The sequence below is a fragment of the Acromyrmex echinatior genome, chromosome 14 (genome assembly GCF_024713525.1).
Source record: "Acromyrmex echinatior isolate Ae372 chromosome 14, ASM2471352v2, whole genome shotgun sequence".
Taxonomy (NCBI): domain Eukaryota; kingdom Metazoa; phylum Arthropoda; class Insecta; order Hymenoptera; family Formicidae; genus Acromyrmex; species Acromyrmex echinatior.
Genome location: NC_141865.1, coordinates 4,692,148 through 4,712,735, shown reverse-complemented (window position 1 = coordinate 4,712,735; position 20,588 = coordinate 4,692,148). Strand labels below are relative to the sequence as shown.

At 33.7% G+C, this 20,588-nt stretch overlaps 3 protein-coding genes and 2 long non-coding RNA genes across 5 annotated transcripts; 2 read left to right on the top strand and 3 right to left on the bottom strand.

The window, feature by feature from the left end:
- Positions 1–849: 849 nt before the first annotated feature.
- Positions 850–5,479, bottom strand: LOC105144691 (kxDL motif-containing protein CG10681). The gene is made up of 5 exons (XM_011053746.2): positions 4,996–5,479; positions 4,734–4,916; positions 3,569–3,768; positions 3,349–3,486; positions 850–1,285 (listed from the first exon to the last, which is right to left on the bottom strand). Exons 2-5 carry the CDS (start codon positions 4,880–4,882, stop codon positions 1,155–1,157), a joined length of 618 nt encoding a protein of 205 aa, XP_011052048.1. The 5' UTR covers positions 4,883–4,916; positions 4,996–5,479; the 3' UTR covers positions 850–1,154.
- Positions 5,480–5,500: 21 nt separating this feature from the next.
- Positions 5,501–8,022, top strand: vih (ubiquitin conjugating enzyme vih). Its single transcript, XM_011053743.2, has 4 exons — positions 5,501–5,745; positions 6,094–6,208; positions 7,172–7,376; positions 7,452–8,022. Exons 1-4 carry the CDS (start codon positions 5,642–5,644, stop codon positions 7,589–7,591), a joined length of 564 nt encoding a protein of 187 aa, XP_011052045.1. The 5' UTR covers positions 5,501–5,641; the 3' UTR covers positions 7,592–8,022.
- LOC147907378 (uncharacterized) lies at positions 7,863–10,836 on the bottom strand. Its single transcript, XR_015547492.1, has 2 exons — positions 10,715–10,836; positions 7,863–8,154 (listed from the first exon to the last, which is right to left on the bottom strand). It is a non-coding gene; the product is annotated as an uncharacterized LOC147907378 (long non-coding RNA).
- On the top strand, positions 9,184–12,772 carry LOC105144689 (serine hydrolase BPHL). The gene is made up of 5 exons (XM_011053742.2): positions 9,184–9,374; positions 9,514–9,604; positions 10,657–10,977; positions 11,675–11,930; positions 12,004–12,772. Exons 1-5 carry the CDS (start codon positions 9,273–9,275, stop codon positions 12,098–12,100), a joined length of 867 nt encoding a protein of 288 aa, XP_011052044.1. The 5' UTR covers positions 9,184–9,272; the 3' UTR covers positions 12,101–12,772.
- On the bottom strand, positions 12,148–16,916 carry LOC105144692 (uncharacterized). Its single transcript, XR_015547493.1, has 2 exons — positions 16,840–16,916; positions 12,148–16,759 (listed from the first exon to the last, which is right to left on the bottom strand). It is a non-coding gene; the product is annotated as an uncharacterized LOC105144692 (long non-coding RNA).
- Positions 16,917–20,588: the final 3,672 nt, after the last annotated feature.

Sequence of the window (20,588 nt, the reverse complement as noted above, 5' to 3'; positions counted from 1 at the left end):
TAATGGCTGCATTCAACAGAAAAAAACAGCTAAATTCTTTGGAGTGAATTCTCACTTCAAAAAATTTACACACTTGACTTCTGCACCGAGAAGAACTCGAATTCAGAGTCGAATAAATTCACATAAATTATTAAACCTAAGATCTAACTTCGACCGTTATAGGCATTACCTTTTCACTTGTTGTGTATTCACACTTATACTTGAATTTTACAACGGTTCTAAAGTCGCTTTTTCCGCTGAGCACAACGATCGGAATAAACCCCTACAGCACAAAGTTGCACAAAAATTGCAGCAACATTGCATGTTGCAGCAATATTGCTGCAAATTCTGTGCTGTATGGGAAGGGCACGACTTCTAGTAGCATTCGACGACCTCGTATCCCACATTTCGCCGAAGCGACGTGTCACAACGACGTCAACGACGACATCACTGTACTCGTTACGCTGAACACGTACAGTGAACACTTGGAATGTCTTCCTCCTGAATCTCCTGAATTAACACGCCGAAAGAATTCACGTGAATCTTTCCCAGACGCGCGCGTCGCGCTGGCTAAGTATAGCGGAGCCGGCGCGACGTGGGCGCGGATGCAGCCGTGAAAAGCATTCGCATTAATCTCGGCGCCACCTTTGCCAACCGGACAAGCGAAATATTTCACGACGACAACGGCTGCGTCCTCGCTAATGAAACGCCCCAGGTGGTGACGATTCCGGACGTCTCGGCCTGACGCGACTCGCGAATTAAAACTCCCGGATGTCCCGTAAGGACACCCTCCTCTCCTCCTCTTTTTTTTTTCTCTTGCCGTTGCACGCAATCGCCGGAACAGTCGTGTGGAATTGATCAACACCGCTCTACCATGTACAAAGAATTTATTTTTCTTAACATTGACAGTACTCACAAATTCGCAGCTCGCACAATAACATCGAGATATGGCTGTGCGTGGCGTCGACGCCACCTTGAGACTCCGCGCCTCCCGACTCCCTTATTGCCTTACTGATCAATCGATCGATTGACCGATTGATTAGCCCGTATCGCTTCCGAGCAACATTCAAAACGGTCGGTGCGTGAGCCCGACCGTTGAAACAATTATTATGACAAGCGTTTCTCTCTCATCCCCTTTCTCCCTCTTTCTCTCATTACTGGCTCATTACCGGCTTTCAACCGGTATCGGATGTGCAGGACGATGTATCGGCGTTACTCTGATCGTTGTTGCTCTCCGTCGACGAGCTGTCGTTACTCTTTATTCGCCGTTTGCGCAGCTTCGCGAACTGAAACTCCTCGACCGGCACTGTACACCAACAATAGAAGTCATGTCATTAATCCTCTGACTAATTATCGCCGTTCGCAATTTCGTTTTTTTTCTTTTTTTTTCTTTTTGCTTTACGTATATCTTTCATTCCATTTCGCAGCAAGGATAGGATAACTTGATCGGGTTGAGTCAAACCGCAGGAAAACGAGAACGAAGAACGCTTATATATTTCTCTCTCTCTCTCCCTTCCCCCCCCTCTCTCTCTCTCTCTCTCTCTCTCTTGGCCGACCAAAACATTTTACATTGTGAATCGCATTATCTTACAGTGGAGAGTGCGCATACAATGAATTTATTTGAGTATCTTGAGATTGACTCTGGTTCTAAGGCATTAACATTAAAAATCTTGAACTATTAATTGATACGTAGCATATATCCCTTCATTGCACAATCTTCGCATCCGCGCGAAATGACTTAATTTAATCTCTCTTTCAAGCTCATTTCTACCTTTTTAGATTTTAACTTTAATCTCGGTTTACAAGATTGCCACAAATATCTTATCCTCCAAGTTCCATAACTTTTCCTGATTCCCAGACAAAATTTCGTGATTTTTTCCTGATGCTTCAATAATATTTAAAATTTTTTTTATAGTGTCCTCATTTGAAAACTGTCAAATATTTTGAGAGAGCAATTCATAATAATATAAATTACTATTAATGCTGCTAACACTACTTGCATTCGATTGTTAAGTTAGTAATATTCCAAGATTCCATAGGTATGACGTACGCATATTAAACTTCTTTAACACCGAGAATTTTAATTTTGTGTGAAACAGAAAATTTTGCAAAATTTCCCTGATTTTTCCCTAATTTCTCCTATTTTCAATTTCCTTGATTCCCCTAATTTCAGTTTTGTGGCCTGATTTAATTTTACTCTTCCTCTTTTTTTCTTAAACTAGAGAAGGTAGAAAGTAAGTTAAACAAAGATTAAAGTTAATCTACATCTTAATAGAAATGTACATCAGCCACATCCCTAAACTTCATAGACATGTACTAAATTTAACTTTAATGTCAAGAGATGAGACCAGCTCTCGAGTGTTTTAACAAAAATTGTAATCGTTACAGACGTACCTAGCGTGAAATAGACGACTCTGTGTGCGACGAGGTAGACGAACGATCTTTATTTACAAATAATGCACTATGTAACACATGAATAAGCTTCCTTGCTATGCGCTGGGAGAAGCAATAAATCGGCTCGTACATCAAAAGCATGTTGTTATGCGGTATGTACATACTTACACGGCAAGTCGATGAAAATTACGAAAATTAATGAAAAGAGAACATTCAAAGTAGTAAACTTCCGTACTCAACATCCTTATCTCTGATATCTACGCAACGTATCGGAGATTCAACACATGGCATTTTCTCATTTGTTTGCAATAGAAAAAATTTTATTTGCACAATTAAATTTTATCGACAATTTCTTGATCAACTATCTTTGCATAAACTAACTAGTAAGGAAATTTACTTGGTACCATCTCTGTATTGCAAATTTGCTCAATGACGATTGTTTTACACATGCGAGTAATAACGCAAAAAAATATGCGTAAATAATCGGAAAATGTCGATTCGCCGTTTGCGACTAATACTCCTTAGCGGTTTTTGTACTAGTATCTCCTCACGGGGAGAAAGTGCACGGGATATCAGGTAAAGCGCAAAATCTTAAGAAGCAAAACATTGCTTCTCGTTAAACATCAATTTCTAATAGAAATACTCTCTTTAAAATAGTCTCTTGTGCATTCACGTATAGTTAATGTAATTACATATATATATATAAATATATCTCACAACAATAAAATCATCTGAGTATGTAAAAACAGTTCAGACTAAACAAGTCTCTTTGCTCTCTTACAACAAAGCATAGAACATACTCCTTCCTTCCGATTTATCTCCATTAATATACATATTAGAAACATGATGTGTGTTACCTGAATTAACCGGCCGTTCGTTCCGTAGATAAATTTTAAATATTTTACATTTGAACGTTCGTCGAAGATCCAATTTATTCCTTAGCGATATGGCTACTTTTAGTGGAGATTTCATTACCATCTGAATCGGGATCTTGATCGGCAGCGCCGTGAACTGAAGCGGATGGCAATGGCACGACTTCCGGCTCGAGAGGCTTCACCGGGCAATCGACATCCTCCACGATAACTTCCTCCGCCAAGCTGCTCCTTACTGCCTCTGTGCATTTAGGGTAGAAAAAAATATAACAAATGGATCATACATCTAATTTCCTTGTTGATTCGTTCATATAATTAATTACCGTTGAACGCTTGTGGATACTGCTGGCTCAATTTATTCTTTATCAAGCGAATCCTCTTAAAAATATAATCCAAGTCCCTCTTCATTTCGATTAGAAGAGCAGTGTGTTTCTTGAATTCTGTACCGGCAGTCTTGAGTCTGTTCACCGACAATTGATTGCAGTTTGTCAGCATCTCGTTGGTCTTTTCAAACCTTTGTAACCTGGAGGCGTACAAAGAATTAATATTATATCAAGAGAGAATTAGAGATGTGTAAGTACATCTCAAAAAAGACAAATAGCAAATTTGGTCACTTGCATTACACTAAATTAGTGCTAAAAGCTGTTATATGTATTTATATGTACATATATATAAAATTAATCTCAATGTATTGGATTTTGTATTGTTTGGGCGAGTTGTCACCATGCAAGATAAAAGAGATCTGTTTTTTATATCTGTACCCCTACTGAAAAAAATCACGATAAACAATGATAAAATTATATAATTAAAACACGTAACGGATTGTTCCAAATCAGTACGTGATTTTTTAAAACAATGTAATTTGAAAAATCACATGATATTAGAAATAATTTCCGTCATGTGATTTTATAGTAAGCATATATCTATCTCACTTCCAAAAGTGTACAGTTACAAAAAATAAACTTAAGGTCTATTCTTTTAAATATACATATAATATATAATAGACAAAAGGCTAAGAGCAATAGTTATTAGTTGCTATCTTTTAATCTTAACAAACAAACGTTTCGACCTCACACTAGATTATTTTCAATGCTTGATAAATAAATTCTAATGACAAATTAAAATTATTACTTAAAAACGTTTAACGACAAAGTCGCATACTTGAAATTAAAATTGAGGAATCTATTCTTTTAACTGAATTTCTTTGTGTGTATGTGTGTGACCACATGTTCTCTTTTTCTCTTCACTTCATCAACATGAAAAGAAAAGAAGGAAAAATAAACGTGCAAGGGGACCAAGAAGTTCAGTTGGGCTCAGTTTAATACAATTCATGATTAACTCTTAACTTCCTGATCTCTTTCCAATGTTAGAATTGAGATGAGAAAGAGATGAGACATTGAACCTCGATTAAGAGTTAACCGTGAGTTGTGAAACTGAGCCTTAGAAGTTTAAAACGGATAAGTCTAGAAAATAAAAGCTGAAAATTACATCTGTTTCTGCGCACGTATCATAGACTCCACATCCTGCTGATCAACGATGCCAGCCAGGCCTTGCACAAACACCTCCGGTGCTGTGTAGTTTCTGAAACACTCGAAGCTCCCAGTGTCCGACTCCGGTGTGCCCTGCGCCGCTGCCATACTTTCGCTACCTCAGGATCACCAGGCCACGAATCTACTCTCATCATCAAGCAATCCCATCGCTCAAGCAGAATGTCGCTCGAATTCGCTCAATCGTACTCGACGCAACTTACACTCTGGTGACCGACGAGTCGCGAGCACTACATGTCGCGAAAGTCCGGATTGCAATCGTCCACGTTATCTTCCTTGGTGTTTCACGTTGGTCATCACGTCAGGACGAGAAAGAAAAGATGTCGATCAATATATCGTGATCGCGCTATGCCGAGCCTGTTCGTCTCGCCAAAACCTCCAAGTCCATCTCCTCGCGTTCCGAAAACAAATGCTAGGCGACGCCGGCGATGGCGGAATTATCGATCAACTGAAAGGATGCTTGGATATTAACAATTACGCGATATCTCGAGTCCGAAGGTGAACCCTATGTGCGATTTAAAAATCCTATTCGTCTGCAGGTCCGAAGATGACACGCGACGGAACGTTGAACAACGAAAGACGCGATACGAGGAAGAATCGGAAAATCCGCGCGACGCGTCGCCGCCCGACGGCAACAGCTGTTTTGCGACCTGATGTTTTCGAGTCGGGTAATAGGGCGCCGTGCAGCATTCAAATTTCCATCGTGCTGTTGTGACGGTCAATCGAGTCGGAGTGAGTCGGAGTCGCAGAGAGAAAGAGAGACGGAGAGATTGCGACCCTCACTCCGTGAAGACGATACTTTTCACCGATTCTTCGCCCAGGAACGCGAAGACGCCAAGGTGCCTCAGGATGGCACAGAACGTGAATCCGTTCAGCTCGATGCAAAACACGCCGACCAAGGCGACCGAAGAGAAGCAGAGCTTGCCGAAGGACAATCATGCAGTTAGTAAACGGTACGCGTATAATCAAGTCCATTAATATGAATTGCGAGCTGACCGAAGAGTTTTCTTTCGAGTCGATCGTTCAAATTGCCCCGTTCGTGATCATCGAAATTTTTTCGAATATTTCAGGAATTCAAGCGGTATAATCGATATCGCTTTGTTCACTGTAGTCACATAACCTAGTGGACTCTGAACTTTGATGTTGATTAAGCGCGAATATATAAATATTCGTCGGGAATATTTTACAATATTTGATTTTGTAATAATCTATTTTTCTCCTTCGTTGTAATCAACTATAACTTGTCTCATGGAGATGTTTACTTGTGTGGAAATACTTGAATTTACTTCTTGATTGTCCAGATTGCAGAAAGAGCTCATGGTGCTGATGATGAGCACCGAACAAGGAGTATCTGCCTTCCCAGAAGGAGAAAATTTATTTAAGTGGATCGGGACTATCACGGGACCAAGAGATACGGTAGGAAAACCTCTCTACTTTGAATAATTATTACCTCTAATATAACAAAAAAGTCTATCAGTTCGTATCAGATTAAATATTAAAAATTTTCTACATTACCGAAGCTTTAAGTCTTTGACCAATTATAAACGATTATTCTGTTCACATTCAACTATGATAATCAATTTCTTATGGCTTAAGACTTAAAACTTAGGTAATGGCTCATTGTAGAAAACTCAATAGAATTCTTTCCATGCTGGAGAAAAAAGAGAAAAGATACATTTATAAAAAGATAGTTGTTCAGTTAAAAAAGACTTTAAGATCCTTACTTTCTGACTCTTAAAAGCATTGGTACTCTCTAAATTCTTTGGAGTGAAATCTCACTGTATATAAAGAATGAAAATTGAGAGTTTTGGAAAAGAATAAAAATTTTTAAGAGTGAAATTTTACCCAGAATTCATTCTAAAAGTTTTAGAGAGTATCAACAGCATTGATGTCGCTACATTATCATTGAATAGATATACAATGTACAATGGAAAAAGTTTTATTGAAATAATCTAAAAATTTAATTAGATATAGAAAATAATTCTGAAAATAATTTTGCTTGGTCCATCAAAATAATTATGTTGATGGCTCAAACTGGTTGCTAGAATGTTAAAACATTTTACAGCATTGTTATCGATGCTTTTAAGCGTTCTATATAATTATTTTGATGATTCAACAGAATTATTTTCAAATTTATGTCTGGCTAAATTTTTAAATACTTCAGCAAAATTATTCTTTCCGTGTAAAAAAAGCAGTGCAATGACAGTATAACGACATTTACATTGCAGTTAAGAGTTATGAAATAGATGATACTAAGATTGGATTAAAATTTTATCAATCAAAATAAAGTTTATTTAACTTGACATTTTCTTTCTTCGAATTGATTAAATTCGAATTTAATCTCTAGTGCAGGTATAATGAAAATGTTATGTGTTGCAGGTATACGCCGGTCTCACCTACAAATTAACCTTAGAATTTCCACATAGCTATCCGTATAGTGCTCCCATAGTACGCTTTGCTACACCTTGCTTTCATCCAAACGTAGATACCGGTGGTAATATCTGTCTAGATATATTAAAAGACAAATGGAGCGCACTGTATGATGTCCGTACCATTTTACTCTCCATACAATCTCTTCTTGGTGGTAAGTAATAAATAAAATGTAATACAAGTCAATATTGATGTGAGATACTATTTCGTTTCACACTTTATTATATAGAACCTAACAACGAAAGTCCACTTAATCTTGAAGCAGCAGAATTATGGAATAATCAGACGAAATACAAAAAGTATCTGATGGAAGAATATCATAGGGCACTCGATCGAACACAGAGCAATCGTAATCAACAAGATTCATGATAAGTCATGACCGTAAATTCATTTTGAATCATTTAATATTATTCTTACGAGTGGTAGGATTATAATTAAGTGTACAATTAATCGGAACTTTCTGCACTTTTTTCGAGATTCATTAAGCATTACCGAGTTTAAATTGTTTTTCTTTCAAAAGAATGACAATGACAAAATTCTTCATGAATTATGTATATGTATTTAGTTTATAATCTCGCAAGATTTTCGTAGGAAGACTTTTGTAAGAGCAATTATAAATTTATGTAATCATCGACATTAAGACAATTGCACTACATTTATTTATTTACCATGTAGAAACATGTGCGTTGGTTTTTCGATCATTACCGTCATCGTCTGTACATTACATCTATATTTGATGTTTGTTTTCATTTTTACCATTACTGTATAGTTCTAAAATAAATATTTTAATGATCATATAACCATAAGAGTTAATTTGCAATTTCCTCAAAACATGATTTAACAACAATACGCATGTGATATATATTTTTTGTTATGTTTCAGTTTCATTAATATATCTAGTAAGATATTATAAATTTTTTGGCGTCCAAATTCTGAAAATCAAAAAATTTTTTATAGAATAGCGTTTTTGAGAATTTCAATTAATGTAACTTTTTTGTTTATTATATTTTTCTGAACATTCTATTTTATTTTCCCAATTTTCATAATTTAAGTTTTCATGTTAAAATTTCTAAGTTTAAAATTCTAAGAATTGCGACTTTGTTAGTTTGATGTATAGGAATAAACATGAAGGAATATACATATATATTTACAAAAGGTAAATATTTTTTGTGTCATTAATTGTGTCATAAATATAATTTTATTTTTTTGCTGATGATGACATAGTATCGTTATATGAGAACATGAATCTTATTAACAAATATAACTATCATTGTATATGCGGTTATTACAGAAAAAAAAAGCTAAAAAGAAAACAAAGTACTTTAATAGATGCTTTCAGCATGTATTCACGATAAAAAAAAATGCGGTCAGTTTATATCATAGTCTTAGTTAATTATTTCAGTCAAATAGTGCAATAATGTAATAAAGATGCGGATCGTGAAATGCTAAAAATGCAAATTATATATAATTAGTCATTGTATACACACACATATATATATATATTTATCTATTTTACATTTATCTATTTTTAAGAATATTAATCTCGCTTGAATTAATTTTATTATATGTGTATGTATTTATATTTTATCTTTATCTTTTTCCTGATTTTATCATGAAGCATATAAGATAATTTAATAAAAATTAAATCGAAATTAATTATATTAGCTATGTAACCAAAATAACTATTTTAGTTATTAATTTAATCATACTATTACGATATTAATCGTTTCATATTAAACTAAAAAATAATTTAAGCGAGTTAATTAATATTTTTGAAAATACATAGATAAGTACGAGATAGAGACAGAGAAAATAATTTTGTTTTATAACTATAATAAGCTAAACCAAAAAGAATGATGTTATTTATATATGTTACTATTTTCATGTTATCGCGTTATTCCAGTATCAGTTATCTAACTAATTTTCAAAATGCTGCATTTCTAATCGACGTTGCTATATATAACGATACCGATGTGCGCTGTCAGCAGTTCACTACGAACGATCCATTTAAAGACTTCAGTCGTAAAGCGACATATGTATATTCAACACGATGTATGTTTGTTTCGTGAGTGCATTACATAAAATAGTAAAATCCGGAAGCGTGCATACTCGGCAACTATCAACTACTGCGAATAAGGCTCGTGAGATGGAGGTGTGTATACAAATAGAAATGTAGAATCATTACTTGCTGTTTTCTCATCTGCCATTTTATAGACCGTCTTTCATATGTTAAGCTATCATATGTTAAGCAAAATATATATGTATAACAAAATATACATTTTTGTTAACAGGAACGAAAAGTCAAAGTGAACAATATGGAAATTAATTATGCTAAAGTCGGCACAGGAGATCATCCGGTGTTACTGTTGCCTGGGGCCTTAGGTAATGCGATTTCTCTAATTATAATTTTTTAAGTCTGATCTACAATTGCGTAAACGTAGTTGTTAAGTAGTCGTAGTTGTAACAATTACAATCAGATATTCTCGTATTCAAGTGTGATTTGTCAATTCTTACAATTACGTTTATGCAAATGTAGATTGGATTTTATACATTGATTAGATAATAGTTTTGTATATCGACATTTTTATTGCTGCCATCTATCGGATTGTAAATCTGGATAGTTAGATTTAAATTGTTTGTTGAAAAATAAGATAGCGTTGATAGCGTTGACTAAAAAAATAAAAAAAAAATGTTAAATTTTCAGAACTATTTTCTGCCGCCAAATAATTGTAATTGTCGTTTTTACCGGGTTTTTTTTTATTGCAATATAACTATTTTTTTATCGCTATTAATTATTTATAATTTAACGAGACTGTTCAAGGATTTGCTAAATTTTTTAAATCTTGATTGACTTAATTAACATAGTAAAATAAATTAATAATGTTTGTGATGTCAAGAATAAATCCAAGTAAAATGCCCCGGGAAAAAAATGTTTCATAAATAATTATATAAAAATTATATATATTTATATAAAAAATTGACATACTTTATGTATAATTATATATAATTATATACGTATAATATATATATATATAAAATATATATATATAAAATATTTTTTTGTTATTTTTTTTGACATTAATTTGTATTTAACGAAAGTTTTCATTTTCAAATAGCCAAATATGTCAAAAACAAATACTTTTGCAAAATGCTAAATTTTGTCGATAAAATGTCCAACAGATAAATTGATGTCCATAATGATAAATTGATTGACTGCAGAAATCGAACAGAATCTGCCATTTAAATAAATAGCATTACAAAACAAATAATTCTGCTCGGTTTCTGCTTACATTACGCTAGCAGAACACAAGCTTAATACAAACACAAGTGACACCAATCTGTTTCAATATTCTGCTCGAATTATTGACTGCTAACATTTTATTCACCAGGATGCCGAAAATTTGCAGTATATCAAATCAAAAGGGATGTTTCAGGGTCAATATGGACTGATTTTAAGCCACAGGTAGAGAATCTGAACGTGGATAGACTAACCATAGTAGCATGGGATCCACCTGGTTACGGAAAGTCGCGACCACCCGACAGGACGTTCCCGGATGATTTTTATCAACGCGACGCCACTTGGGCCTATAATTTAATGAAAACTCTCGGCTACTCGAAATTTTCTCTGATCGGCTGGAGTGACGGTGGCATCACGTCGCTTCTACTGGCCTCGGCATATCCCGACAGCGTCTATAGGATGGTTGTTTTTGGCGCAAACGCATACATACACCCGGACGAGACGAAAATATACGAAAGTATGACTTCATTCTGCTCGTGATGTCGTAGACATCGATATTCATAACTCATTTTTATCTTAAAGTCATCTTAATATCTTGAGATGCTAATATAACTCTCTAATTGATTTATGACATTTTATGATTAGATTTAAGATAGTCTCAAATATAAGAATCATAAATACTGGTCTATAATTAGCTTATGACAGCACTTAAGTGTACACTGAAAAAAAAGTTGTTGTTTCAAAAAATATTGGTTCTGCAAATTAAATGAAGAGCTGTCAAGCAAATATTTATTAATTCAAACAAATAATATATTGATATGACTCACGTATATTTAAATATATAAATACTTAAACTATAAATAATTATCATACGAACTAAACGCTAAAATTTAATCAAGTTAACAACTTTTTTTCTCGGTGTAAGAACTGACGGTAAATATAAGAATTGATGTGAATATCGACCGTTTCAGTCAGAAGAGTCTTTTCTAGCGTTTAACAATGTAACTTATCGAAATCTTGTTATTTATAAAAAAACATTGAAAGTTGAGGAAATTGTGAGAATCCATAAATTTGTTGGAAAAAGTCACAAAAGTTTTTATGGTAACTAAATTTTACAGATACAGCCGCAACATTTTGCTATCGCGTGATTGAAAGTGCATTAAACATTTCATTTCTTTCATTCGTGTAACTCTTCATGAAATATTACTGTCCAGGCATTAGGGACATCAACAAGTGGTCAGAAAAAATGAGAATACCTATGATACAAATCTATGGTAAGGATTATTTCCAAAAGATGTGGTCGGATTGGATAGACGCTGTGCTGAGATTATATGAAAAACAAAACGGCGACCTGTGCAAACAGGTTTTACCGAAGATAAAATGTCCGACTTTAATCATTCACGGAGCCAAAGACGCGATGGTTCTACCAGAACATCCAACGTACCTGAAACAAAATATTGCCAACTCGAAGTTTGTATCTTTACAGATTTGAAACAAATAAGGTAGATACATTATCCTTTTATTAATTTCTTTTATATTACAGACTACATATTTTCGAAAAAGGCGCACATAATCTTCACTTAAGATATTCCGAAGAATTTAATAATTTGGTTACGAATTTCCTTGTCAATCGAAAATAGATTTAACGATTATAAAATTATAATATATATAGATATTTCAAGCGTTACAGTTACACGGAAAAAATGATTTTGCTGATGTATCTAGAAATTTAGCTAGATAGATTTGAAAATATTTTTGTTTTTTGGACCATAAAAATAATTATATAGGAATCTCAAGTATGATGATTGATACTGCAAAAAATTTGGATATTCAGTTTGGACGTTCTGTACAATAATTTTGATGGTCCAAAAAATTATTTTGTCTAGCTAAATTTTTTAATACTTCAGCAAAATTGTTCTTTCGTGTACGTTCAAAATATGTTTAACAAAGAAGATATTAGAAGTCGTAAATTGAAAAATAAACTTTTAAAATTTAAAATATTTTTTAAAATTATATTTAATAAACGTATTATGAATTTTATTTAATAAATTATGAAAACATTTATAAGACGTTTGTAACGTCTATTGAACATTTTCTTTTTACTAGTTTAATATATTGTTTTTATACGAGACATTTCGGTTTAATAAATATGTTTCACGTTTTTATACAGCATAAAAACATTTTAGCTAAACGTTTCTTAAACGCACATAAATTGTTTATCAGAAAGATTACGTATATAATAGTAATATCATATATAGTGGTATTTTATTATGTAGTATGTTATTTTGCAATAAGATTTTTTATTAAAATTATATTAATGAATTCTCTTTACTTCGTCATTTCCTACAATTGTTATACTAGGTCATCCTTTATCCTCTTCAGATTTAATTCAACATCCTGTAAATCATATCTGGTTGAAAGTGGAAATTTACATTCATTATAAATTGGATAATTTGTACATACATCCTGCATGTGTCTATCTATAATAACAAGCATACTTACATATCAATTCAAAACAATTCAAGTATATATAAAAACTTGAATTCACGAGTATTATATAGTAATGAAAAAATATTCAAATAACGCAAATACAGCTATTTTAGTCGCTATTTAAGTTATTTAAATATTCGCATACAAATAATGCTGCATCATATTGAATGATCCAGTTATTACATAACATCATAGACAAAGTTATTATTCTCTTACATGTATGTTGCGTAAAATCGTATATCAATTGCGTAAATTATTTAATACATGCGACATTTAATCTTGAATTGTATATTCTCTAAGCACAAAGTGCATGCTGCTTATAGTAATGCATCCGCATTTAACTAAATACATGACATCAATAACGAAGAAATATATCGATGTTATCTTAATAATTATATATGCTTTTATAAAATATCTGAAACAATAATTTACTTTTAATGTATTATGATCATTTTAATATCTTATGCTCCTGGCAATCCAGTTGGCAGTTAATTAAATCATCATTGAGTAATTATATGTATAATTACTCAATACGTATAATTTTATCTGTGTGTAATTATATCAGCATTATGGAAGAAATCTAAATAAATGTAAAATAAGATAATTTGTAATTCTTTAAATAGCATCTATTCTAGTTTATTTTATGTTATATCAGAAGACAAGTCGTAATCAATCTGTGGATCTCCTGCTGGCGTTTGCAGCGTGCCGCATTCGAGATATGTACCGAGAAATCCTTCGCACATAGATAGAAAGCGGTCTTGTGCCACTTATTATACAAGTGTCTTTATATCCAAAGAGAGCCGAGCGCGCATGGCGCTTTTTCGTCGTTCGACTTATCTGACGATCAAACGCGACCGTATATTGAACAGAGATTGACCAAACAACAATCCAAGTAACACAACTAAGTCACGATAACATCAAAATGATGTCATTTCCCAAATAGTGCTCTATAGGTTTATTAGTGCCCTAACCCAGTGTCGAAACTGGATAATGCGTACTATTACCTAAATAGAAGACATGGATCTTGAGCTTTTCATGCCGATCCATTTCGATGAAGAGATAGTCCGAAGTTCAATTTTCTCTTGTTCCTTTCCATTCGGGAAGTTGATAGAAGTAAACTGCCCTTATAGAAAATTAGCAGGATTGGGAACGCGCGTTACTTCATAAAAGGGTGGAAATAGTAGAAATTTTATTAGGTGTTGGAATTAATTCGTAGCGTTTTACAAGTGATGGGAAGTACTTTCATTAATGTATTTTTTAATGCTCATGTGAAATAAATAACATTCTTTCATTAAAAACGCTACGAATTAATTCCAACACCTAATACATAAGGGTAGAAATATGATGATCTGTATGAAGAACGATATTTGAGTGCGTACAATGAGAACTGAGAAAATAAAAAAGAGATAAGCATAACAATTTGTAAGATCTATTTATACGAAGTTACATCAAATTGAGGAAAAATCTACAATTTTTAAAGCTACTTTAAGATATAAAATCTGAAATTTTTAATAATCTAACTTTGGACTTAGTGCTGTCTGGGAATCTATAGTACACGTAATATAAAATTATAGATTTTTAGCGCTGGCAGTGAATTTTTTGGTAATTGAGCAACGACTTATCTCTGCTCTCATCATTTTTTTTCTCACAGATTGATATCTGATCGGTGAAATAATAAACAGGCTTGTATTTTTGACAAATCTCTGTGTTATGAGATAATTCACGGATTATGCGACAGTCTTGAAAAACAACGAGGTCATGTCATCGCGTCCTGATAAAAATTCACAAAAGGCAATATATATAAATCGCAGACAGGCTTGCCGACGCAATATAGGTGCGGGCGATCGAGGAAAAGCAATAAAAAGACGCGGAATATAAACTGCATGCGGGTGTAGCCAAATATGGGCAAGTGGTTTCTCGCTCTTCGATCAAGTAAACCTCTGTCCTTTTTTTTTTGTCTTTCGCAAATTCCCTCGCTTCTTCCTCCCTTCCTCTTCCTTAAAATGGAAGAGGAAAGGCACCGAGATACGCGGATGCGCTTTACGAAAATCTCATGCACAGTCTTTAATCTCAAGAACCATAACGATAAAACAAACTGAGCCCCGTCTCGTTTCCCGTAAGTACCGTACGAAAGTTGTTAAGGCGTACAACGATAAATTAATCGGTTTTATCCCGCGGATTTCGGGTTATCTTACGATACTCTTGCACGTGGGCGAAGCAATTGAGTCACAAATATCAATTTTAATGTATCTTTTAATGTCCAATAATATATATATCAGCAGACTAATATATAGTAGTTTGCAATGATAATTCAAATCGTTGCAATAATGGTTCAATAATTTCAATAATAATAAATAATAATAAATAATAACATAATTTTGAAATTTACAATCGTAAATACTTTCGAAGTGCATATATTGATTTGTATTTATATTTTTGACTTGTGGATTAATTCTAAGCAGAATCGTAAGGCTCGTAAGATTTGTAAGAATTTATGACTGCAATGAAGTTTTATGAGTACCGTAAAACGTACGATCATTTGTAAATATATCTATACGATTTCTCGTAAATCTTAACGGCTAGCAAAAGCTAGCAAAAAGCTGTAAAGATATTGCATAAGTTTATATTAGGTGTTGGAATTAATTCGTAGCGTTTTACAAGTGATGGGAAGTACTTTCATTAATGTATTTTTTAATGCTCATGTGAAATAAATAACATTCTTTCATTAAAAAACGCTACGAATTAATTCCAACACCTAATATATTGCAAAGTTGTAAGCATTCCAGACATAACTATCATTAGTTCTTACAAGTCTTACAAACCTTAAAACAAGTCTTACAAACCTTACAAATCTGCTTAGAATTAATTTATGAATTTAACCCCTAATTATAAGTTAATTCTTAGCTTACAATTAGGATTCTCGACAATAGCAAAGGTTTCGAGAACAAATTACGAGCCTCCTATAATTCTGAATTTGGATTGCCCCGCGCATGATGTATTCTACCAACGTGGCAGTGTACAAAAGCGACTAACGAGATCTCCTTGTACGGCCCACACATCTCGCGGTTTAAGCGAGTACTCTCAGCGCAACTCTTGGCTCTCGATCCTTTCTTTATTAAGTGGGGTGCCTTTATTGACTTTAAATGGCATCAAAATGGTACTGATGTGACGCGTTATGTAATAGCGATCGAATAACGATCGTAATACATAATTATTGGCGACATTAAGTCATCCAAGCGATAATGTAATGAGAAATAAAATAAAATGGGAAATAATTAAGAATCTAAATCTTTCAACTCCTTTCAACTCCTATAATTATACGTATATATAACGAAATAATGGACTTTGTTATAAATTGGAGACATTTATAATGTCACTTATTTGTGTTAATCACACATAATTCAATTTATAATATAAAATACGAATTAATTTATACTTTAATTGTAGATAAGTTAATTCCTAAATGTGACGTCTTGCTGTCTTTGCTATTTCTCTTTTAATAAATATCCATATTAACAAGAATACACTCCCTTAAAGCGATCAGATGTAATCCTGTCTCGGATGTCGAGCAACTTATTGACTTCGTCCTCCTTCGTCACGATATATATTATACATGTCGGTGACCTCCAATGGAAAACGAAGCCATTTATGGCGGATGTTGACCACGTAGATGTTGCCGTTCGTTTTCGACCTGAGTATCGTTCGATCTCACGAGAAAGTAGCTGTATGTCAAAATTTTGGCCTGAATATAAATACGAGATGGAATCTCCAGAACGCAACAGCGACGAGTCGCGCGATTTCATCGTGGACTGTAACAAGCAATAGGTAAAAACATTCCGTTATACTTGACTCTTCCTGTTGTATATAAAAAGAGCTGACTGATACAAACAACTTTTACTGCCATCCCTGAACTGCACAGAGTTTGGTCAATGCCAATTCACGTATCAATTTTGAAAAAATACAACCTCTTATCTCCAAAAAGGCTACTAGTGTCTGAATTTTGACATCCAAACGGCAGATTATTGTGATTCTTAAACTCAGATATTCATTTAAGGATGAAAAAGAAGAGGGAGAAGAAAGTGTCTTTTACGTATGCCTTTATATACAAAAAAACAGTTTTATTAATATATTTGAAAATTTAGTTAGATATACAGGTCTAAAAATAATTTTTTTGGACCATCAAAATAATTACGCAGATGCTCGAATTGATGGCTAAAATATCAAAACTTTTGCATTGATCATACTTGAGTGTCGTACGTAATTATTTTGATAGTCCAATAAAATTATTTTCAAATCTGTCAAATTTTTAGACACTTCAGTAAAATCGTTCTTTCCATGTATATATGACATCCAAAATTATAATATGAAATAATGTATCCTACCCCTAAAAATTATGTATCCTACTATACATTTTATGTTGATTAGAGATTGTAATACATTGCTTGTAATGAAACTATTGTGATAAAAAATTATTAATTATTATTTATAATGATTAGCTTTATGATATCGCGAATGTACATTCATTTAACATTAAGATTAATCCAAGAACTTTTGAAAATCTAATATTTGGTACATAATAACGGATCTCCTAATTTAACTCTCGACTGTTTGATTACGTCAACGAAACGAATGGACAGGGATATACGCCTGCGGAAGCATTTAGGCGTATCGGTTGTCGTTCACCTTCTTAGGATCAATAAAATACCAGGCGGGGCAAGGCCTGGCCTGTTCAAGTTTTGGGCTTCTCTCAATCGTACCATAGTACCATATATCGCATCCATCGTCAATAATTTTATTTATGCATGAGTTCTATTAAAACAATCCATCAAAGAGACTCGTAGATAAACATGAACGTTCATTCTATGATTTTCCCCAAACGTCAATTTCATATCTATAATTTTTACAATTTAATTAATATCCAGTTGCCTTAACTTAAACTCTTTAATTATCGTAATTATAGAAATTTCCAAAAAATATCCTCGCCACTTATCTACTAATTTATTCTTATCTCGATATTTCTATTATTCTCGACGTGTATATATTTAAGAAAATTCCGTAAGACCATCGTTCTAGAAATAATCGTCACAAACAACTGACTTATATCTGCTTCAGTATTGCCTGCAGAAATGGAAACCGCATGCGACTCGCCCTGGCGCGTGCTCGTATATATAGACGATATCGATCGTTCTGACGATGACTCAACGGTCGCCGCTTCTGACTCAGGGGGTAGCTTCGTGCAACAACCCCCTTGTCGCAATCGCATCATCGTGAGGTGCGCTTCGCGCGCGATTCCTTGCTCACGGAAATTCCGCAGAGCCGTATTGGGGGTAGAAACGCATCTACTATCCATCAAGGTCGATAACCATGACTCATGTTCACCCCCCACGAGTTGTGACATGCGTACAGAATGTCGCGGATTCGTCTGTTACCAGGTGCGAATTCGGCATATGCGAACACATATAACCAACACGCGATCGACTAATTGTAAGTCTGACATTAGAGACTGAAGGTCAGCCGTAGGAGTATCTACTGAGTTTGGCAGTTAACAACTTGGGTCTTGGATACCTAAATCTATACAATCATGATTGGATCGAGTTTAATTAAAATTTAAGAGCTTGTCTTTCATAACATATTTAATAATGTCTATCTATTATTAAATGAACATGATTCTAAGGGATTCTCCTTAATCAAGGAACTTATGTCCGTTTCTACCAATGTAGATTAGCTTTAATTTCGAATTCCCGATTTAAAACTAATTCTTCATCTTTTTACAATTCTAAAGATTTAAAAAGAGATGAAAAATAAATTGAACAAGATTAAAGTTACTCTATATTGATAGAAACTGGCATTAATTGTATTCGTATTAAAAACTGTTAGAGTGACGTTATTTCATGTCAGATTATTCATTGCATTTAATACCTGTTCCATAACAGCTGTAAGCGTAGTTGTGAGTAATTGTAGTAGTAAGAATCGACCAATCATAATTGAATATTTTTCCCATATTCCGCACTTGACTGATCAATTCTTACAACTACAACTGCTTACAACTATGTATGTCTACGGTTATTATAAAATAGGCTTAACTTTGTAATAAACGCAGTATAACAATAAAAACACAAATAAATTAACGTTTTGTCATGTGTGGGAAAACTAGATGTCGCAATTGACATAAAAAAGACATTATAAGGTATATTTATGCAAATAACCGTCATCCTGTATTTTACGATTTCAAATTACTATTTTTCACGAGATAAAATAATACTTTATGTAATCATTATCTACAGTAAATCTAAATTAAATCGAATCGGAAGTTCTATGTTCTACATTATTATCTTTTATTATCTATATTAATATAATTATTATCTTTTTTACACTTTTTTTCTTTAGTTTCATAGAGTTTTTATCAACTAATTTATCGCAAAAAAAAGAATAACGACGTTAAAAAAATGGTAAATCGTTGTTATTGATAGCTATAAACATTTTTATTAAATAAAGCTCAATTATATTTATTTTAACTTGAGAATGATTTCTTTAATTTCGATTAAAGAATCAAAGCTTGGCGTTAAACACGCGATGATGTCATATACTTTCCATGACATATATAATGATGCTCTTCATCGAAGCATCGCGAGAGAGTTGTTTCCAGCGCGTTTAAACGCCGCGATTGAAGCGACATTAAATATTCACTTGATACAGATTGATCGCTAATTATCGCAATTACGTAATGACGCCAGCGTTACTTTTTCCTCTGAACGCCCGAGAACGTGATCGAATCTGGTTTTAAAGTGGACATGATGTCACCCGGCGTTTACGCTCGCGGACCCGCCGTTTAATAGCAAAGCCAACGAAGGACAATAGACATGGGGTATTAAGCCGAGCGTATATCCACATGGATTGTTCTTCAGTCGGATATTATGCAATCTCTCACAGTAAGAAACTTGACGAAAGGCTTTTCGACTTACGTCAAGTCTCTGACGCATCGCAATCAATCTTTTCGCCTCGCCTAAACGATACAAAGTTGCAAATGATAGATTATTTTTTTCGAAACATTAGAAATGATTTAAATTAACAGCTTAATCATCCTATGATTTGCAGTATGCAGTCCTTAGACATGCATATAACTACCCAAGGAACACACAAAAGTCAACAAAAAAGTTAAAATTTTATTTTGATTCTTAACGTCAATAAACAGTCAAATTTTGTAATAAAAAATCATTTTTTTGACTTTCATGACGTCGAAAAATATCAGTTTGACTTTTTCTTGACTTGGTGTGTTTCTTGAATACTTTTTAGCTCTTTCCCAGTTATTGCTCGTCACATATCTGTGGAGAACGTTCCCGCATCCTCCACGTTCTCTGAAACCGTTAATCAACGATCGATTAAGGGTATCGCACTATGCGGGAAACATTTCCGCGGAAACATCGTGGATGATCATCGACGCACGTGCATGTCGGATGCGGTCGTGTTACACGGGAAGAAGATACGCGGTGGCATTTCGGCTAGGAATCGTGCAATGTAATTTGACGTTTCGCGCGAACGAGCAGCACAGATTTCTATTGAGTGCAAGAGCAGCGGCGATCTGTAGAAATAATTAAAAATAGTTTAAATTCACATTTATAACTTGGCATTATTTAATAG

Coding starts and splice junctions, on each gene's coding strand:
- LOC105144691 (XM_011053746.2), bottom strand. CDS start 4,882: ATGGCAGCGGCGCAGGGCACACCGGAGTCGGACACTGGGAGCTTCGAG. Junction 3,769..4,733: donor ATACGTGCGCAGAAACAGAT/GTAATTTTCAGC, acceptor GTACGCCTCCAG/GTTACAAAGGTTTGAAAAGA. Junction 1,286..3,348: donor TCAAGATCCCGATTCAGATG/GTAATGAAATCT, acceptor GTTGGTGTACAG/TGCCGGTCGAGGAGTTTCAG.
- vih (XM_011053743.2), top strand. CDS start 5,642: ATGGCACAGAACGTGAATCCGTTCAGCTCGATGCAAAACACGCCGACC. Junction 5,746..6,093: donor AATCATGCAGTTAGTAAACG/GTACGCGTATAA, acceptor TTGATTGTCCAG/ATTGCAGAAAGAGCTCATGG. Junction 7,377..7,451: donor CATACAATCTCTTCTTGGTG/GTAAGTAATAAA, acceptor TTTATTATATAG/AACCTAACAACGAAAGTCCA.
- LOC105144689 (XM_011053742.2), top strand. CDS start 9,273: ATGTATGTTTGTTTCGTGAGTGCATTACATAAAATAGTAAAATCCGGA. Junction 9,375..9,513: donor ATAAGGCTCGTGAGATGGAG/GTGTGTATACAA, acceptor TTTTGTTAACAG/GAACGAAAAGTCAAAGTGAA. Junction 11,931..12,003: donor CAAAATATTGCCAACTCGAA/GTTTGTATCTTT, acceptor TTTATATTACAG/ACTACATATTTTCGAAAAAG.